Here is a 20,468-nt window from a genome sequence, read left to right as displayed (position 1 = left end):
AATGAACTCCAAGCAATGAGTTTTCCTCTTAGAACTGCTTTCAATGTGTCCCATAGATTCCGATATGTTGTGTCTGTGTTTTCATTTATCTCTAAGAATTTTTTAATTTCCTCCTTGATGTCTTCTATAACCCATTGATCATTCAGTAACCTATTGTTCATTCTCCAAGTGATGTATGCTTTTTCCTTCCTTCTTTTATCATTGATTTTCAGTTTCATTCCATTATGATCAGATAAGATGCATGGTATTATCTCTACTCCTTTATATTGTCTAAGAGTTGCCCTGTGACATAATATATGATCTATTTTAGAGAAGGATCCATGTGCTGCTGAGAAAAAAGTGTAACTGCTTGATGTTGGGTGGTATACTCTATATATGTCAATTAGGTCTAGGTTATTAATAGTGTTATTGAGTTCTATAGTTTCCTTATTCAACTTTTGTTTGGAAGATCTGTCCAGTGGCGAGAGAGGTGTGTTGAATTCTCCCATGATTATGGTATGGTGGTCTATTAGACTCTTGAACTTGAGAAGAGTTTGTTTGACGAACATAGCTGCACCATTGTTTGGGGCATAAATATTTATGATTGTTATGTCTTGTTGGTGTATGGTTCCCTTAAGCAGTATGTAGTGTCCCTCTTTATCCCTTTTGATTAACTTTGGCTTGAAATCTATTTTATTTGATATGAGTATGGACACTCCTGCTTGTTTCCGAAGTCCATATGAGTGATATGATTTTTCCCAACCTTTCACCTTCAGCCTATGTATGTCTTTTCCTATCAAATGCGTCTCCTGTAGGCAGCATATTGTTGGGTCTTGTTTTGTGATCCATTCTACTAGCCTGTGTCTCTTAATTGGTGAGTTTAAGCCATTAACATTTAGGGTTATTATTGAGATATGGGTTGTTCTTCCATCCATATTTGTTTATTTCTGTTACTAAACATGGTTTGTTTTCCACTTTGATTATTTTTCCCCCCTTTACTGTCCTACCTCCCACTGTTGGTTTTCATTGTTATTTTCCATTTCCTCTTCCTGTAATGCTTTGGCGAGGATGTTTTGAACTGAGAGTGCATGGTACCATCCTGGTGCCATGTCGCTTGGATGTAGAAGCACCATCTCTGGGTTGGGATAGAAATTTGAGAGAGAGTAATGATTAGTAAAAGAAGAAGAGGGTTGATGAGAAATCTTGAGCTTGGTGGGCCCCGGCATGGTGGAAGTCTAGGACTGGACATTTGGAACATGTGTCTTTTTAAGGCAGGAGACATGATATCAGGGGGAATGGCCCAAAAGCTTGGCTGCCATTGGCATAGTAAGTATGACTGTATGGGGTTTTGTCTAGCAAGATTCCAATGATTAAGGACACAGTTCCCAAAGTAAGACTGCATCACCTGGTTGAAGAGGGTCCAATTTAGTTTGTGGTTGCGCTGGGATTGAGGCAATGGATGGTGCAGGAAGATATCAATCTGCACATTCCTTTAGGAGTTTGTGTAGAAGTGTGAGATATGGCAGGTAGAACACAAGGGGACTAAGAGTGATTGGAAAGCTTTGGTTGATTAAGAAAGGGTGCCCATAGAGTATCTCAAAGGGGCTAAAGCCTGAGGGGGCTCTAGGGGCTGCCTGAATTTGGGTGAGGGATAATGGCAGGAAATTGGGCCAGGAAAGCCTGAGTTCAATAGCAAGTTTAGTGAGATGTTTAGTGAGATGATCCTTGAGAATGCCATTAGCCCTCTCAAATTTACCTGAGGATTGGGGATGGTAGGGGATGTGGATCCTCCAAATGATGTTGAGGCCTTTGGAGACTAGTTGAACAACCTGAGAAGTGAAGGCTGGACCATTGTCTGACTGAATGGAGTTAGGAAGTCTGAACCTGGGAATGATCTGCTCAATGAGGATGGAGGTGATGGTGTCAGTTGTTTCCCTGGAGATAGGAAGTCTTCTATCCAACCTGAAGAAGTATCAAGAAAAGTAAGTAGGTAGTGAAGCTTTTAGTGCCTAGATATGTGAGTGAAGTCAATCTGCCAGTCTTCGCCTGGCTGGTGACCCCTCATCTGATGTGTGGGTAGTTTAGGTTTGATGCCCCCTTGTGGGATACTGTAGAGCAGACAGAACAAGTGGAGTGGACCTGCTGGAGAGTAGTTGTCATTCCTAGGGAGTAAAAGAGGGGTTGTAAAAACTGGAAAAGGGATTTGGGGCCAATTTGAAGAGAGTTATGAATGTCCATCAATAAACGGTAAGCTTGCTGTTTAGGGAGGGCAATTTGGTCCCCCAGGAAGATCTGGCCATCCTCCCCGAAATGGCCACCTTGGGTTATTAGGTCCTGTCATTCTTATGGGGAATAGTTAAGTTTAATTGTGGGGGATAGAAATAGGATAGGGGCTGCTGAGAATTTTTCCGTTAGTTCTCGTGCTATGGAGTCTGCTTTGTTGTTGCCTATAGCTATAGGATCAGAGGAAATTTGATGTCCTCTGCAGTGTATGATGGCCACTTATGATGGCAGTTGTAGTGCCTCTACAAGTTTGGAAATCAGATTGGCATTGACCACTGGTGATCCCTTTGTGGTCAAGAATCCACGTTCCTTCCAAATAGCCGAATATGAATGAGCAATTAGGAAAGCATGTTTGGAGTCCGTGTATATGTTAACCTGTTTGTCTTTGGATAGAGTGAGAGCTCTGATAAGTGCAAAAAATTCAGCCTTTTGGAATGTGGTCCCTTCAGAGAGGCAGTCGGCTTCTAGAACTAAGGCAGTGGTGACATACTGCATATGCATCTTTACATTGTTTGTCACAACCCATTACAGAACTGCTGTTCACAAAAATGGTTAAGTCAGATGAGGAAATTGGGTAACCAAAGAAGTCTTCATGGGGTGATCGCAGGTCCTCTAGCACCTTAGGACACGAATGGTTAGCATTTAAAGAGGGTGGGGATGGGGGGAAGTGTGGCAGGATTGAGGGAAGATGAAGAACAGAGGGTAATGGTGGAGTTTTCTATAAAGAGAAGGTGGAATTCTTGAATTCATGAAGGGCTCAGAGGGGAAGAGATTTTGATTTAAGAGGTCCTGTAGTCAATGGGTGGAGAATACAGTTATTGGTTGGAGCAAGGTAAGTTTTAGGACTTTCTTAGTTAGTTCCGCAGCTGCTGCCCATGCTCGAAGGCATGGTAGCCATCCACGAACCGTAGCATCAAGCTGCTTGGACAGGTATGCCACTGGCTTATAGGAAGGTCCAGTTGGTTGAGTGAGGAGGCCTGTGTTGATACCCTGTCTTTTATGTGTATGGAGGAAAGGATGGTTAGGGTTAGGAAGAGATAAAGTGGGGAAGATGTGAGAGCATCCCTGAGTTGTAAAAGGAGTTGGCTACTGGGTTAGGGGAGGTGAGGGACTCATGAGGGGGTGTCCTTAACTGTCTGGTATAACGGCTTGACAGGACATGCAGAGTTGTGGAGCACTGCCTGAAAAAGCTAGCCAGACCCAGGAAGGAGAGAATGTAGTTTGCTGTTTTGGGTGGCTGTAGGTCATGGAGCACTTGAATTTTGTCTGTTGTCAGGCTTCTAGAGGTTGGAGTGAGGAGTATACCTAATTGGTGACTGAAGAGGTAGTAAGCTGGGCTTTGGCTGGAGAGTTCCAATATCCCTGGGACCCTAGGAAATTGAGGAGCTGAGCAGTGTGAGTTTGGGTAGTCTTGAGGGATGAACTGCATGGGAGAAGGTCATCCACATACTGTAAGAGAGTGCTATCCTGCAAGTCACAAGTGGTTAGATCCTGTGCCAAGCCTTGCCCAAAGAGGTGGGGACTGTCCCTGAAGCCTTGGGGTAGAACTGTCCATGTCAGCTGTTGAGACCTAAAGGATACATGTGGAATCTTCCCATGAAAAGGCAAAGAGATAATAAGAGTCAAGATGACAGGCACTGTAAAGAAGGTGTCTTTAGATCCAGGACCGTAAAATGAGAAAGGGTTGGGAACCACTGGGTTAATGGGAATAACTGCCTCATTATTAGGTAAAGGTCCTGGTCTAAGTGATAGGCTCCTGAGGGATTGTGTACTGGCAATATGGGAGTGTTGCAGGGCGAGTCAGTAAGGATGAGGAGTCCCTGGGCAAGTAATCAGTATGATAGTTTTAATCCCCTCCCTATGGGTTTTGGAGATGGGAAACTTGGGATTCAAAGGAAATTTAGTTTGAGGTTTCAGTTGGATATGGACTGGCTTCCAGTGGGAAGCTATGACCAGCTTGGAGGTGTCCCAGATCAATGAGGTCAGGAGGTAACAGCATGGTAGGTACTGTTGGGTTATTAGAGAGAGAAAGAGTTAGAGATAGAAGAAGATGGGTGGTAGTATTTTTGGGTTGTTGTTGGAGGGTGGCTTCTAATAATTGGAGAACATCTCTGCCTAGGAGAGGATCTGGATAGAATGGAATGACCATAAAATAGTGTGTGAAAGGATGTCCCTCCAGGGCACAGGCCAGCTTAGCAGTTTGGTTTGGGAAGGAGGGTTTTCTACCAATCCCCATAACTGAAACCTGGGATGGAAACAGAGGCCCAGAGTGGGCAAGTAAGACAGAATGTGTAGCTCCTGTGTCCACAGGGAAAGTTATAAACTTACTGGCTATCTGGAGTGTTACCTTGGGCTCCCTGAGGGTGATGAGGGTCCTCGAGTCTGGGCTTCTTTAGACTTCTGCAAACCCCAGTAGTTAAAGAGATGGGACCTCCTGGCTGGTTATACACTCGTGTGGAGGTTTGGTTTGAGAGATGATTATTTACGTTTTGGGCACAATGTGTTAACCCAGAATGTACATGTCCTGTGGGAGGCATATTTTCCTGGATTTTAGGAGAGAGAGGTCTGGAATTTTGGAAGTCATTTACATAATGATAGCAAGTCCTACATGAGAATATATGCTATCACTCCAGAAGAGGATTTTAAACAAGAATTAGGGATTAGGAAAGAACTCTTGGACATGCTACATTTTTTTAAGGTGAATGGAGGAAGAGAGCGGAAGGAAGAAGATAAGAAGCAGCAGTAAGAAAGGTGAGGCAGGAACAGGAGAGAACAGTGTACTAAGAGCTAAGGTGGAAGACCTGGGTTAAAGATTGCAAGAAGGCCATTAGAAAATGACTAATAAATGGTCCTAGAAAATTACTGATGATCCATTTCAAGGATGATTTTAATGAAATGATGGAAGCCAAACCTGAATGAAGTGGGTCAAGGAATAAATAGGGGATTATAGGAAAACAGGAAATTTAATTTCTTGCAGTAGTGTTTATTAACCCAGGGCCTTGTATTTTCTAGGCAAGTGCTGTGATACTGAGATACTACTGCATTTTAGAAAATCCAATTTCTAGAGGTGGGGATGAGTGAGTTCTAAATTGGGAGAGACACACAAAAGAGATGAAGAGCAATGTTCTCTTGATCAATATTTAAGATCACCCAGAATTGGTTAAAATTAGCAATTTCTTCCTTCCCTCAAAGTCCCAGGTTGTGTATTTCCTTAAATAACTTCCACTCCCATCCCACAAAATTTAGCCTTTGTTTGCATCTTGGGTTACCTCTGGAAGGAGACTATGGATAACATCCTTCAGATCCCATTATGATGGAACTTTCACATCTTCTTCCAACTCCTCCTCTTTCAGCTATTCCTGGGGGTACCTAATATTTCCAAAGCAGTAGAATTAGGATTCCATTGACTGAGGGGTCATGGGGAAACTTTTTCTGTCAGGCTCTGTCCAATTGGGTAATTGGACATGTGTAGATTTTGTCCATAGAATGCAAGAAAGCAATGTAAACAGCAATGATCTAATGCTACCAAAAATTGATCGGTTTTATTCTATTTTCCAGGTTTCTTTCAAAAAAATTCTCAGCTGCTTGAAGACAAAAATTATAAAAGATTTATAAAAGAAATGATTCACACAAATTTGAAGTGTGTAAGAATCAATTCAACCATGGAAGGTAAAATTTCATGTGCCTAGAATTCAGTTGCTGATTGTAGTATGTAAGAGTCCCAAATCAGTCTTTATGATTTCCAGGTAGAACACACTAAGTAGTGGAGTCTCCTGGTCATTCTAAGCTACAAGCGTAGAATCGTAGAATCTAACATTCTTTATTTATTATTCATTTATTTATTTCTATGTGGTGCTGGATGATCAAACCCCGTGCCTCACATATATGAGGCAGGTGTTGTACCACTGAGCTATAGCCCCAGCCCAGAATCTCACATTCTTATATGGATATTTAAAGTTGTTCATGTGAAGCTGGATTTGGAAAAAGGATATATTGTTACTGTATTTCTTTAGACTGTTCTTCTTTCTGAGGTTTCTGCAAGGCTAGTGTTTTTCTCACATGTCAAAAAAATTGATAAAAATGAAGATGAATATATTATTGTGAATGTGAATTTTTTAACCTTTAAATAGGGTGTTTTAAAACATTTTTAAATTGACAAAAATTGAGCAGATAACGTTAAAAGATTGTATTTTAGGCCTACCTTGTGCACACAGTGCCCATTATTATTATCCTATTCCTAAGTAAGGACATTTGTTACAACAAATGAACCAATATTCATGATTTTCTTCCCTTTGGTACTAGGAATTGAAATCAGTTTTTCACACAGGCTAGGCACATCTCTATCACTGAGCCATTTCCTTAGCCCAACATTCTTGATTTTCCCAATTTTTAACTCATTGTTTTTCTATACTGTAATCCTGTGCAGTCCTCCACATTCCATTTGTTTGTCATATCTCTTTAGTTTCCTCTTTGCCTTGATATTTCTTCAGATCTTTCTTGTTAGATGACTCTGACAATTTAGGGGAATACCATTCTGTATATTATTAGTTGTCTCTGTGTTAAAATTTGAAGTTTTTCTTCTGATTATAGGTGGATTATTTGTTTTTGGAAGGAAGGTCACAGATATAAAATGCTATTCATCACATTAGTTCCAGAGTATATATTATCAAAGTGAATGTTGACTATTGATGCTGAACTTGATCACCTGAGGTGGTGTTTGTCAGGTTTCTCATTGTGAAGCTACTTTTCCCTCTCCTATTCCCACACTATACAGTTCATAAGGAGGTTGCTACGTGCAGCTAATGTTTTATGATGGAGGAGTCATGCTCCCATTTATTAGGGTGGTGTATTATGTTAGCACTCTCCAGAGGAACAAAAGAAATATGAACATGGATATTTATTTTAAGAACTTGACTCATGGAAATGTGGGGGCTTGATAAGTCCAAAATTTGATCTGGGTAACTTCCTGAAGACTCAGGAAGGAGTGGCAGATGGAGGCCGAAGAATGTCTGCTAACCTTTTAAAATGTTATTATATTTTTCAGTGATAAAATTTCCATTTTTTACATCTTCTGTTTTTTGTTGAGTCTACTTTTTTGTTTTTTTTCTTTTTTAATTAAATTATTTATTCATCATAGTTTGTTATGCATGATGGCAGAATGCAATTCGTTTCATACTACACCGAGAGAGCACAATTTTTCAAGTCACTGATTGCATATAAAGTATTTTCTCACCATTTTTGTATTTAGGGTAATGATGTCTAACTCATTCCACCATCATTCCTACCCCGCTGCCCCTTTCCTCCCCCCCCCCCTTTGTCCTAACTAAAGTTCCTTCATTACTCCTATGCTCTCCCCCACCCACTCATTGCCAGTATGAGTCAGCATTCCTTTGGTGGAATGTGGTTTGTGTTGGGTACCAGAGGTTGAACTTTGGGCTGCCAAACCCCTGAGCCACATTCCATCTCCCCTGCTTCTTTTGTTTTATTTTTTTAAAATTTGACACAGGGCTTCTCTAAGTTACTTAGGGCTTTTCCTTTGTTTCAAGATTGTTTGTATCTTCTTGTTGAAGCATTTTTTATCATTGTTGCTTTAAAATCTTTGTCAGATAATTGTAACATTTTTTTTTTTAATTTTTTATTGTTGGCTGTTCAAAACATTACATAGTTCTTGATATATCATATTTCACAATTTGATTCAAGTGGGTTATGAGCTCCCATTTTTACCCCATATACAGATTGCAGAATCACATCAGTTACACATCCATTGATTTACATATTGCCATACTAGTGTCTGTTGTATTCTGCTGTCTTTCCTATCCTCTACTATCCCCCCTCCCCTCCCCTCCCCTCCCCTCCCCTCCCCTCCCCTCCCCTCCCCTCTTCTCTCTCTGCCCCCTTTACTGACATTCGTTTGTCCCCCTTGTATTATTTTTCCCCTTCCCCTCACTTCCTCTTGTATGTACTTTTGTATACCTCTGAGGGTCTCCTTCCATTTCCATGCATTTTCCCTTCTCTCTCCCTTTCCCTCCCACCTCTCATCCCTGTTTAATGTTAATCTTCTTCTCATGCTCTTCGACCCTACTCTGTTCTTAGCTACTCTCCTTATATCAAAGAAGACATTTGACATTTGTTTTTTAGGGATTGGCTAGCTTCACTTAGCATAATCTGCTCTAATGCCATCCATTTCCCTGTAAATTCTATGATTTTGTCATTTTTTAATGCAGAGTAATACTCCATTGTGTATAAATGCCACATTTTTTTTATCCATTCATCCATTGAAGGGAATCTAGGTTGGTTCCACAGTCTAGCTATTGTGAATTGTGCTGCTATGAACATCGATGTAGCAGTGTCCCTGTAGCATGCTCTTTTTAGGTCTTTAGGGAATAGACCGAGAAGGGGAATAGCTGGGTCAAATGGTGGCTCCATTCCCAGCTTTCCAAGAAATGTCCATACTGCTTTCCAAATTGGCTGCACCAATTTGCAGTCCCACCAGCAATGTACAAGTGTACCCTTTTCCCCACATCCTCGCCAGCACTTGTTGTTGTTTGACTTCATAATGGCTGCCAATCTAACTGGAGTGAGATGGTATCTTAGGGTGGTTTTGATTTGCATTTCTCTGACTGCTAGAGATGGTGAGCATTTTTTCATGTACTTGTTGATTGACTGTATGTCCTCCTCTGAGAAGTGTCTGTTCAGGTCCTTGGCCCATTTGTTGATTGGGTTGTTTGTTCTCTTATTGTCTAATTTTTTGAGCTCTTTGTATACTCTGGATATTAGGGCTCTATCTGAAGTGTGAGGAGTAAAGATTTGTTCCCAGGTTGTAGGCTCTCTATTTACCTCTCTTATTGTATCTTTTGCTGAGAAAAAACTTTTTAGTTTGAGTAAGTCCCATTTGTTGATTCTAGTTATTAACTTTTGTGCTATGGGTGTCCTATTGAGGAATTTGGAGCCCGACCCCACCGACTGTAGATCGTAGCCAACTTTTTCTTCTATCAGACGGCGCATCTCTGATTTGATATCAAGCTCCTTGATCCATTTTGAATTAACTTTTGTGCATGGCGAGAGAAAGGGATTCAGTTTCATTTTGTTGCATATGGATTTCCAGTTTTCCCAGCACCATTTGTTGAAGATGCTATCCTTCCTCCATTGCATGCTTTTAGACCCTTTATCAAATATAAGATAGTTGTAGTTTTGTGGATTGGTTTCTGTGTCCTCTATTCTGTACCATTGGTCCACCCGCCTGTTTTGGTACCAGTACCATGCTGTTTTTGTTACTATTGCTCTGTAATATAGTTTGAAGTCTGGTATCGCTATACCGCCTGATTCACACTTCCTGCTTAGCATTGTTTTTGCTATTCTGGGTCTTTTATTTTTCCATATGAATTTCATGATTGCTTTCTCTATTTCTACAAGAAATGCCGTTGGGATTTTGATTGGCATTGCATTAAACCTATAGAGAACTTTTGGTAATATCGCCATTTTGATGATGTTAGTTCTGCCTATCCATGAACAGGGTATATTTTTCCATCTTCTAAGATCTTCTTCTATTTCTCTCTTTAGGGTTCTGTAGTTTTCATTGTATAAGTCTTTCACCTCTTTTGTTAGGTTGATTCCTAAGTATTTTATTTTTTTTGAAGATATTGTGAATGGAGTGGTTGTCCTCATTTCCATTTCAGAGGATTTGTCGCTGATATACAGGAATGCCTTTGATTTATGCGTGTTGATTTTATATCCTGCCACTTTGCTGAATTCATTTATTAGCTCTAATAGTTTCTTTGTAGACCCTTTTGGGTCTGCTAGGTATAGAATCATGTCATCTGCAAATAGTGATAATTTAAGTTCTTCTTTTCCTATTTTGATGCCTTTAATTTCTTTCGTCTGTCTAATTGCTCTGGCCAGTGTTTCTAGAACTATGTTGAACAGAAGTGGTGAGAGAGGGCATCCCTGTCTTGTTCCAGATTTTAGAGGGAATGCCTTCAATTTTTCTCCATTCAGAATGATGCTAGCCTGAGGCTTAGCATAGATTGCTTTTACAATATTGAGGTATGTTCCTGTTATCCCTAGTTTTTCTAGAGTTTTGAACATAAAGGGATGCTGTACTTTGTCGAATGCTTTTTCCGCATCTATCGAGATGATCATATGGTTCTTATTTTTAAGTCTATTGATGTGGTGAATAACATTTATTGATTTCCTTATATTGAACCATCCTTGCATCCCAGGGATGAATCCTACTTGATCATGGTGCACAATTTTTTTGATGTGCCTTTGTATCCGAGTGGCCAGAATTTTATTGAGGATTTTTGCATCTAGGTTCATTAGAGATATTGGTCTGTAGTTTTCTTTCTTTGAAGTGTCTTTGTCTGGTTTAGGTATCAGGGTGATGTTGGCCTCGTAGAATGAATTTGGAAGTTCTCCCTCTTTTTCTATTTCCCGAAGTAGCTTGAAAAGTATTGGTATTAGTTCCTCTTTAAAGGTTTTGTAAAACCCTGCTGTATACCCATCCGGTCCTGGGCTTTTCTTAGTTGGTAGTCTTTTGATGGTTTCTTCTATTTCCTCAATTGATATTGGTCTGTTTAGGTTGTCTATATCCTCCTGACTCAATCTGGGCAGATCATATGACTTAAGAAATTTATCTATGCCTTCACTATCTTCTAATTTATTGGAGTATAAGGATTCAAAATAATTTTTGATTATCTTCTGTATTTCTGAAGTGTCTGTTGTGATATTGCCTCTTTCATCCCGTATGTTAGTGATTTGAGTTCTCTCTCTTCTTCTCTTCGCTAGCATGGCTAAGGGTCTGTCGATTTTGTTTATTTTTTCAAAGAACCAACTTTTAGTTTTGTCAATTTTTTCAATTGTTTCTTTTGTTTCGATTTCATTGATTTCAGCTCTGATTTTAATTATTTCTTGCCTTCTACTTCTTTTGCTGTTGTTTTGCTCTTCTTTTTCTAGGATTTTGAGATGAAGTATGAGATCATTTATTTGTTGGTTTTTTCTTTTTTTAAGGAATGAACTCCAAGCAATGAATTTTCCTCTTAGAACTGACTGCTTTCAATGTGTCCCATAGATTCCGATATGTTGTGTCTGTGTTTTCATTAATCTCTAAGAATTTTTTAATTTCCTCCTTGATGTCTTCTATAACCCATTGATCATTCAGTAACCTATTGTTCATTCTCCAAGTGATATATTCTTTTTCCTTCCTTCTTTTAGCGTTGATTTTCAGTTCCATTCCATTATGATCAGATAGGATGCATGGTATTATCTCTACTCCTTTGTATTGTCTAAGAGTTTCCCTGTGACATAATATATGATCTATTTTTGAGAAGGATCCATGTGCTGCTGAGAAAAAAGTGTAACTGTTTGATGTTGGGTGGTATATTCTATATATGTCAATTAAGTCTAGGTCATTAATTGTGTTATTGAGTTCTATAGTTTCCTTATTCAACTTTTGTTTGGAAGATCTGTCCAGTGGTGAGAGAGGTGTGTTGAAGTCTCCCATGATTATTGTATGGTGGTCTATTAGACTCTTGAACTTGAGAAGAGTTTGTTTGATGAACATAGCTGCACCATTGTTTGGGGCATATATATTTATGATTGTTATGTCTTGTTGGTGTATGGTTCCCTTGAGCAGTATGTAGTGTCCCTCTTTATCCCTTTTGATTAACTTTGGCTTAAAATCTATTTTATTTGATATGAGTATGGATACTCCTGCTTGTTTCCGAAGTCCATATGAGTGATATGATTTTTCCCAACCTTTCACCTTCAGCCTATGTATGTCTTTTCCTATCAAATGCATCTCCTGTAGGCAGCATATTGTTGGGTCTTGTTTTGTGATCCATTCTACTAGCCTGTGTGTCTTGATTGGTGAGTTTAAGCCATTAACATTTAGGGTTATTATTGAGATATGGGTTGTTCTTCCAGCCATATTTGTTTATTTATGTTACTAAACATGGTTTGTTTTCCACTTTGATTATTTTCCCCCCTTTAGTGTCCTACCTCCCACTGTTGGTTTTCATTGTTATTTTCCATTTCCTCTTCCTGTAATGTTTTGCCAAGGATGTTTTGAAGAGATGGTTTTCTAGCTGCAAATTCTTTTAACTTTTGTTTATCGTGGAAGGTTTTAATTTCATCTTCCATCCTGAAGCTTAATTTCGCTGGAAACACAATTCTTGGTTGGAACCCATTTTCTTTCAGTGTTTGAAATATGTTATTCCAGGATCTTCTAGCTTTCAGAGTCTGTGTTGAAAGATCAGCTGTTATCCTGATTGGCTTACCCCTAAATGTGATCTGCTTCCTTTCTCTTGTAGCTTTTAAAATTCTCTCCTTGTTCTGTATGTTGGGCATCTTCATTATAATGTGTCTAGGTGTGGGTCTCTTATGATTTTGCACATTCGGCGTCCTGTAGGCTTCTAGGATTTGGGGTTCTGTCTCATTCTTCAAGTCTGGGAAGTTTTCTCGAATTATTTCATTGAATAGATTGCTCATTCCTTTGGTTTGAAACTCTGTTCCTTCCTGTATCCCAATGACTCTTAAATTTGGTCTCTTGATGTTATCCCATATTTCTTGGATGTTCTGCTCATGGTTTCTTAACAGTCTTGCTGAGCTGTCTATGTTCTTTTCAAGTTGAAATACTTTATCTTCATTGTCTGATGTTCTGTCTTCTAAGTGTTCTACTCTGCTGGTAGTATTCTCAATTGAGTTTTTAAGTTGGCTTATTGCTTCCTGCATTTCTAGGATTTCTGTTTGTTTGTTTTTTATAACCTCTATTTCCCTGTATAGTTGATCTTTTGCTTCTTGGATTTGTTTATGTAATTCATTGTTGAAGTGATCTTTCATTGTCTGATTTTGCTGTCTGATGTCTTCCTTGAGACTCCAGATCATCTGAAGCATGTATATCCTGAATTCTTTATCTGACATTCCATCAGCTGCAGCTATTACCTCTTCTAAAGTTGAGTTGACCTGCAATGCTTGTGGTCCTTTCTTTCCTTGTCTCTTCATACTGTTCGCGTTCCTTTCTTCTTGGTGAAACTGTTGTGCTATTGAATTTTCCCCCTATATATTTATATTGGTCTTGTATAGTTGCAAAGTCTCCCTCGCAGGCACGGGCGGCGGCTCTGCCCCTCCGCCAATTGGGGCAATGTGCCTACCACGCCGGCAGGCCGCTGGGCCTGCTCTGCCAGTCGGTAGCAGGTCCGCCGTCCTTGCAGGCGCGGGCGGCGGCTCTGTCCCTCTGCAGGCCTCTGGGGCTGTACTGCCAGTGGGTCGCAGGTTCGCCTACTTTGCAGGCGTGGGGGGGGGCGGCTCTACCCTTCCTCAGGCCACTGGGCCTGTTCTGTCTCTCGGTTGCAGGTCTGACCTGTTCTGATGGTGGTCTCAGTTCCGATTACCTTGCAGGCGCGGGGGGGAGGGGGCGGCTCTGCCTCTCAGCAGGCCGCTGCTCCTCTTCTGCCGGTGGGTCGCAGGCCCGCCTACCTTGCAGGAGTGATTGGAAGCTCTGTCCCGCCGCGGGCCACTGGGCCTTTTCTGTCGGTGGTCACCCTTCCCCTACCTGGCAGGCGAGGGGGGTGGGGGGCGGCTCTGCCCCTCAGCAGGCCGCTGGGCCCGCTCTGTGTTTGGTCCCAGTTCCCTCTACTATGCCGGCGCAGGGGGAGGGGGCGGCTCAGCCTCTCAGCAGGCGGCTGCTCCTCTTCTGCCAGTGGGTCGCAGGCCCGCCTACCTTGCAGGAGTGATTGGAAGCTCTGTCCCGCCGCGGGCCACTGGGCCTTTTCTGTCAGTGGTCACCCTTCCCCTACCTGGCAGGCGAGGGGGGTGGGGGGCGGCTCTGCCCCTCAGCAGGCCGCTGGGCCTGCTCTGTGATTGGTCCCAGTTCCGTCTACTATGCCAGCGCAGGGGGAGGGGGCGGCTCAGCCTCTCAGCAGGCGGCTGCTCCTCTTCTGCCAGTGGGTCGCAGGCCCGCCTACCTTGCAGGAGTGATTGGAAGCTCTGTCCCGCCCTGGGCCACTGGGCCTTTTCTGTCGGTGGTCACCCTTCCCCTACCTGGCAGGCGAGGGGGGTGGGGGGCGGCTCTGCCCCTCAGCAGGCTGCTGGGCCTGCTCTGTGTTTGGTCCCAGTTCTCTCTACTATGCCGGCGCAGGGGGAGGGGGCGGCTCAGTAATTGTAACATTTTTGTTTCTTGTTTTTTTTTTTTGTAGCTATTGATTATAATTTTTTTACTAAAATTGAGAACGTCCTGGTCCTTGGTATGATTATTATTTTTTTTTGTTGAAACCTGGATATTTCTATTTTGAGATTTTGGGGTTTAGGTTTTATTTAAACATTAATATTTTAGCTGCTTTTTTGTTTGTTTGTTTTTTTGTTTTCCTGATACCAGTTCAGCAGGTGAAGGGGTCTTGACACATTATTGCCTGCTTGAAGCAACTTGGCTCCTTGGCACCTGAGGAAAGAGGTCTCCTTATTATCTGAGTGAATATGGGATCTGCAGCTTTCATGCTGTTTCTCTTCGTATGTAAATTTAATAATAGAAGCATTTAAAAAGCACTTTCATATAACACACATACTTGCCCTTCTTGCCTACAAAGGAAAAGTCTGGAGCTGTTGCCCGCAGAATTGGAAGTCATTTAGTTCCAGTTGCTACTTTTTTCCTACTGATGCAAAATCTTGGAAGGAGAGACAGGAGAACTGCTCTAGAATGGAGGCTCACCTGGTGGTGATCAACAGCAAGGAAAAGCAGGTACTTTCTAAGGCACAATGGAGTCATGAACCTGTCTGACTTTTGTACTTGTCTTTGCTAAGAAGGGATATTGATGCTGTGGCAGAAGACTTTCCAGAAGAAAGATAGGAAAGGCTCCCTCAACCTTCCCATTCCACACCTTGTATCTTCTTCAGTGTAACTAACCTACCCCCAGGGATATTGTGGCATTCAACACTTAAGACCTGGGGGTTTAGTGAAAGGATGAAAATGTTTCTGCCTAAAATAGAAGTTGGTTATTTCAATATATAACTGTTTTCTGAATGATCAACTTCTTAACAGAAAGGAGAATTAACTTCAATGGGCAAAGTTAAATCAAGAGACTCACAATCAGCAATCAGAATGAAATTTTAAGAATTTATGAAATGCTGGTTGTTGTGGTACATGCTTGTAATCCCATGGGCTTGGGAGGCTGAGGCAGGAGGATCTCACGTTCAAAGCAATCCTCCACAATGTAGCTTGCTAGGCAATTTATCAAGACCCTGTCCCTAATTGAAATATAGGGAATTGTGCTTGGGGACTGGGGTTCTGGCTCAATGGTAGAGTGCTCGCTTAGCATGTGTGAGGCCCTGGGTTCAATCTTGAGAACCATATAAAAATAAAATAAAGATATCATGTCCATCTAAAACTAAAAAATAAATATTAAAAAAAAGAAATGGTAGGGATGTGGCTCATTGGTTAAGCACTCCTGGGTTCAATTTTGGGTACCAAAAGGAAAAAAAAAATCCATGATATAATGAAAGTAAATTGATTAATTTCTTAAGAATTTTCTCATGTGCAACCTTGAAGAATATTTTCTCAGTGAAGAAAAGAGGGAAGTTGAATTTGAGATGAGAGTTCATTATGATTGTAGGTAAGAATTGCTTCCATATTTAATAAAATTAAGATAAAAATAAAATCACAGATGATATCTTTTATCCTGTTGTGCTCAAAGATCTACAGTTCTGAGGTCCCCTCCCCATCTGGTCATTCCTGAACCATCTCCTTTTGTTTTCATTTCTGTATGACCATAAAGAGTTCAGTTGAAAAATCACACTGTACCTTTAAATAAGTATAATTATTAGTTGTTAGTAAAATCTTTAAAAATATGTAAAGAAGATGGAAATGTTAACTCTACCAATTTTATCATTATACACTGTGTATATGTATCAAATTATCATGTTACCTGATAGATTTTACAATTCAAACAAGAAAGAAGAAATAAATCACCAAAATTCTTTAAAAATATTTTTATTGGTGAATTTTATTTACACATGAGAGTGGAGTTCATTCTGTTTTATTAACACCTGTACCTAGCATGATTTGGCAAATTAAAAAAAAAAAAAAAACAAAAACCTCAGTTCAAGCTGAGTATCTAAAGTCTATGACTTCTTTTCTTTTCCTTTTCTTTTAGGATTTCCTGACTCAGAATATGGATAAAAACGCTGCTTATTTTATGGGGCTATCAGATCCAGAGGGTCAAGGACACTGGCAATGGGTTGATCAGACCCCATACAACCAAAGTGCCACGTGAGTACAGAATTAGATAAAGGAATCCTGGGTCCTGGGTCATGCAGGAAGTTTAGAGTGTTCCAGCATCAGTTCTGAAATTTAAAAAGTTCACTCTTGTCCTGTTGCACACATAGTTAATCAATTTTATTACCTCATTAAATTATCACAGAACCCTAGGAGGCACACATTATTTTTCCTATTATAGAACTGAGGAAATTGAGTTTGGAGAGTATAGATAGTTCAGCTAAGGTCACTCAACAATATTCTTTAGAACCAGGTGGATTCTACTTTGCTTTTAAAAACTCTATTGATTCTCTGTAATAAAAATTCATGTTTTTAAAGATCATTATGGATTATCATGATTTAATATTTCTCATAAAGCAAAAATTCTTTCTTTGATACGATTACAATATCTCATATTTATGTAATCTTTAAAGACATTTAAATACATTAGTATACTTCCACCTTTGATCCTTATATCTTCTTTGTGAAATATATAGTGCTGTTACTATGGTCCAGTTTTTAGATGGGCAAACTGAGAATCTAAAAAATTAAATTATTTGACCTAGAAAATAGGAATAAGTAGAAGATCTAGAGATTTTACGAGTTCTTCGGATTTCAAAATCATCCCATTAAAATGTGGAAAAAAGGATATATTGACACATGGGACCATGGTGACTTCTCTTCATCATATAAGAAAGGCCCATGGATTGACAGTCTCCTGGCAACAGGTCCTATGTTTAGAGTAGAGCCCATGGCCCAGTGTTTAGTGCAATAAGGTATGAGAAAATGTGAGTGATGAGGGCACCATTTTCAAAATAAATGCCAGAGGTGTGGGTGGAGGAGAAACTGCATGAGAATTGGGAAGGGTTGGTGTGGGCATATCTGACCCTGAATTCCACAAAATTCCACCACAGCTTCTGACCCCATAACTAACTTTATCCCCTTTAAAAGCAGTCTTGGAAGAATCACTTCATCCTTTTTCTCTGTTTCAGATTCTGGCATCTAGGTGAGCCAAGTCATAGTGAAGAGCATTGTGTTATAGTAAATCATCGTCTTCCATCATTGCAATGGGGCTGGAGTGATATACTTTGTAAAGATCGTCAATGATCAGTTTGTGAAATGATGAAGATCTACATATGAATCAACACTTTTAATGGACATGTGTTTGGATTAGCATTCACTATTCTAGAGCTAGCTCATAAGTTCTTCTTTATGAAAGACATTCCATAGACTTTTAGGTATGTGGTCAACTATTCCACTTTTGAGGAAATGTTAGTGTTGCATATGGAATTCATCAGTTTGCTTCCTACAGAGCTCCTAATACAATAATTGTGGGGGACTTTTACTTAATGTACAATGAATTTACTCCATATTATTTCTGTACCATAATGATGGTACAGAATTTTCAAAAGATACATTTTACTCAAAATGCCTTTGACTGTCTCAATAAAGAGAGTAATAGAAAAGGAGTGAAATATCTTATCCTGTGTGTAGCCAATGCTGGAACTCTTCTCTTCACTCTACCTTGTGTTGTATGAGTGTGTTTCTGTGTCTTTTATTTATTTTTCTCTAGAGCATCTTTACATCAATGTGTGTGAACAGGTTTTATGTGAGGTTTGTGTTTAAAGAGTGATATAGAATCAGAAACCATCCTACTAAGTGCTAATTACTGAAAAGGATTGTAAGAAGTAATACAGCAGTTATGGTTTTAAGCCACTAAGATTTTGGGTAGAATGTTCAGTACTGGGGAGAATACTTTTACTTTCAAGCATCTATCAGTTTGTAGAAATGATAATGTTGAAGCTGGCTGAATTTTCTTAAGGCGGAGATTTGCTACAACTGACAACCCTGTAGATCCCTTTGGATGTAAATTTTATTCAGATGATTTTAATAATGAAACATGGATTATGTTAAAGATTAGATATGAGGTATCTCCCAAAAGTTTATGTGTGTGACAATGAAAGAAAGTTTGGAGTTGACATGATGGGATATGAGAGCCTTCACCCAATCAGTGCATTAATCCCCTGATAGGGACTAAATAAATTTTAAGTATAGGCATGTAGGGTGTGGCTGAAAGAGGTGAGTCACTGAGAGTGTACCTTTGAGGTGGGTATTTGGTTATGGTGGGAGGATTCTGTTTTTTTTTCTCCCTCTCTGCTTCCTGGTGGGCATGTCCTGAGCCACTGTTCTCCTCTACACCTTTCTGCTCTGATGGTCTATTTCACTTCAGGCCCAGAGCAATGGGAGCTGGCCATCTATGGACTGAGACCTTTGAAAGCATGAGCCCCAGATGAAAATTTTCTCTTCTAAAATACTTTTTTCATGTATTTTGGTCACAGTTGCAAAAAAGGTGACTAAAACAGATTAGAAGTCCTTTCTTTTCCTACATGGAAATCATCAGTAGTGCACACTTGTTGGGAATGAGTTCAATGATTCAAGGACAGAAGAAATAATGAGGCACAGTTCAGCTGTATTAAAGCAATTGTTCAGTGTAAACTTTTGATGAAATATTGTGTAATAAAATTTTGGATGAAATGCTTTGGAGTAGTTAAAAATGTTGTAAATGGAATTTTTAAAATGAGGAACCAGCTTTGAGGATTGTGGTTCATGTTTGCTGTCTATTCATCCCTTCTCTCCCTCAAAAATAATATCTCAATATTATTTAAAGTCACACTTTCCTTCTTGAAGCTCATGTGACTTGGGATGCTGTGAGTCAATATGGACTAATCCAAGTCAACAACACAATCAAACTAGTGATTGGTTTAGGAATAGCATGAATTGTTAGTCCTGCTAAGAAATTGCTTCTTCCTCTTCTCAGAGGAATCAGGGAGTGAATCTCCCTCTCTTAATGAACATGAAAGGTCCTGTTCACAACTGACAGTCATACTGTTACCATGAGGGGAAGTAGTCTTCAAATGATAGAAACACCATGGATGGCAGAGTCAAGCCATGGGAAGAATTTGGTTATTTAAGTTCTTTGTGGGTCACTAAATGGACTATTTTCACAGCATAGCCTACTATGAGGTTTTATTGTGAAGGCTAATAAATTTCTAATTATTTGTCAGATTGAATCCTGATGGATTAAGAAAATACATTACTTTTAGTGACTAGATTTTATTGAGGTATAGTTTTCATAAGTACAAGGCACACACTTTCTGAGTATAGTTCCATGATTTTGTCAAGTGTATGCAAACCTGTAACCACCATGATTATCTACAATAAAGATTTCTAGCATTTCCCAATGCTCCCTGTCCTAACAGTATGAATGCAATGTTCTGATTACTGCTTTTCAAATTCCATATAAAGCAGATAACAAAGTTTGTTTTTTCTTTTTACTTTCCTTATCTCAATATGTTTGTAGGATTCTCCTAAGTTTTTTGTATTTTTTCATTGGTAGATTCAATTTTTTTATGGAGTTGTGTTTCATTGTAACATGTTCTCTAGCATGATCTATTTATCTGAATTGCTGTTGGGTAAGCTTTGAATTATTTTTAATATCTTATCTATTATGAATAAAGCTTCTTCTTTTACATGGCTTTCTGTGTAACTCTGCATTTTTTTTCTTAGAAATGTGCTCAGGAATGGAATGTATTCACACCACAGTATTATAAAGAATAGTATTAGTGCCCTAAAATTTCTCTGTTTCAGTTACTATCCTTTTCTTCCTGACAACTCCTTGTATTTACTGTTATGCTTTTGTCTTTTACAGATTGTCATAATTTGGATTCTACACTGATTTTTTTCTGAAGTCCTCTTACTGTTAGTAATGTGCATTTAAGATTCCTCCATTTTATTTTATGGCCTGTTGATATTTCTTTTTATTGCAGAAAATATTCTACCACAGTTTATTCATCCATTGAAGTACATGTTTGTGGGAGTCCATCCTCGCACGTGATTTGAGTTACCTCTCTGGCTGGGCCAGAGGCGCTTAGGCACAGCTGTGTCAGAGCTTTCCCCACCCTTC

At 39.7% G+C, this 20,468-nt stretch overlaps 1 protein-coding gene across 1 annotated transcript in view; it reads left to right on the top strand.

Annotated features, from left to right (window-relative positions):
• The window catches only part of LOC114082178 (C-type lectin domain family 4 member A-like), a 37,058-nt gene extending 17,018 nt beyond the window's left edge, over nt 1-20,040 (top strand). The window contains exons 4-7 of the mRNA XM_071610375.1: nt 5,821-5,931; nt 14,841-14,992; nt 16,404-16,519; nt 17,497-20,040. Coding sequence (XP_071466476.1) covers nt 5,821-5,931; nt 14,841-14,992; nt 16,404-16,519; nt 17,497-17,611 — 494 coding nt within the window. The 3' untranslated portion in view covers nt 17,612-20,040. The remainder of the gene's footprint in view (nt 1-5,820; nt 5,932-14,840; nt 14,993-16,403; nt 16,520-17,496) is intronic.
• The last annotated feature ends 428 nt before the right edge of the window (nt 20,041-20,468 follow it).

Source organism: Marmota flaviventris, chromosome 3 (genome assembly GCF_047511675.1).
Source record: "Marmota flaviventris isolate mMarFla1 chromosome 3, mMarFla1.hap1, whole genome shotgun sequence".
Taxonomy (NCBI): Eukaryota; Metazoa; Chordata; class Mammalia; order Rodentia; family Sciuridae; genus Marmota; species Marmota flaviventris.
The sequence above is the reverse complement of the archived record's forward strand: the minus strand, read 5'-3'. Positions and strand labels throughout refer to the sequence as shown.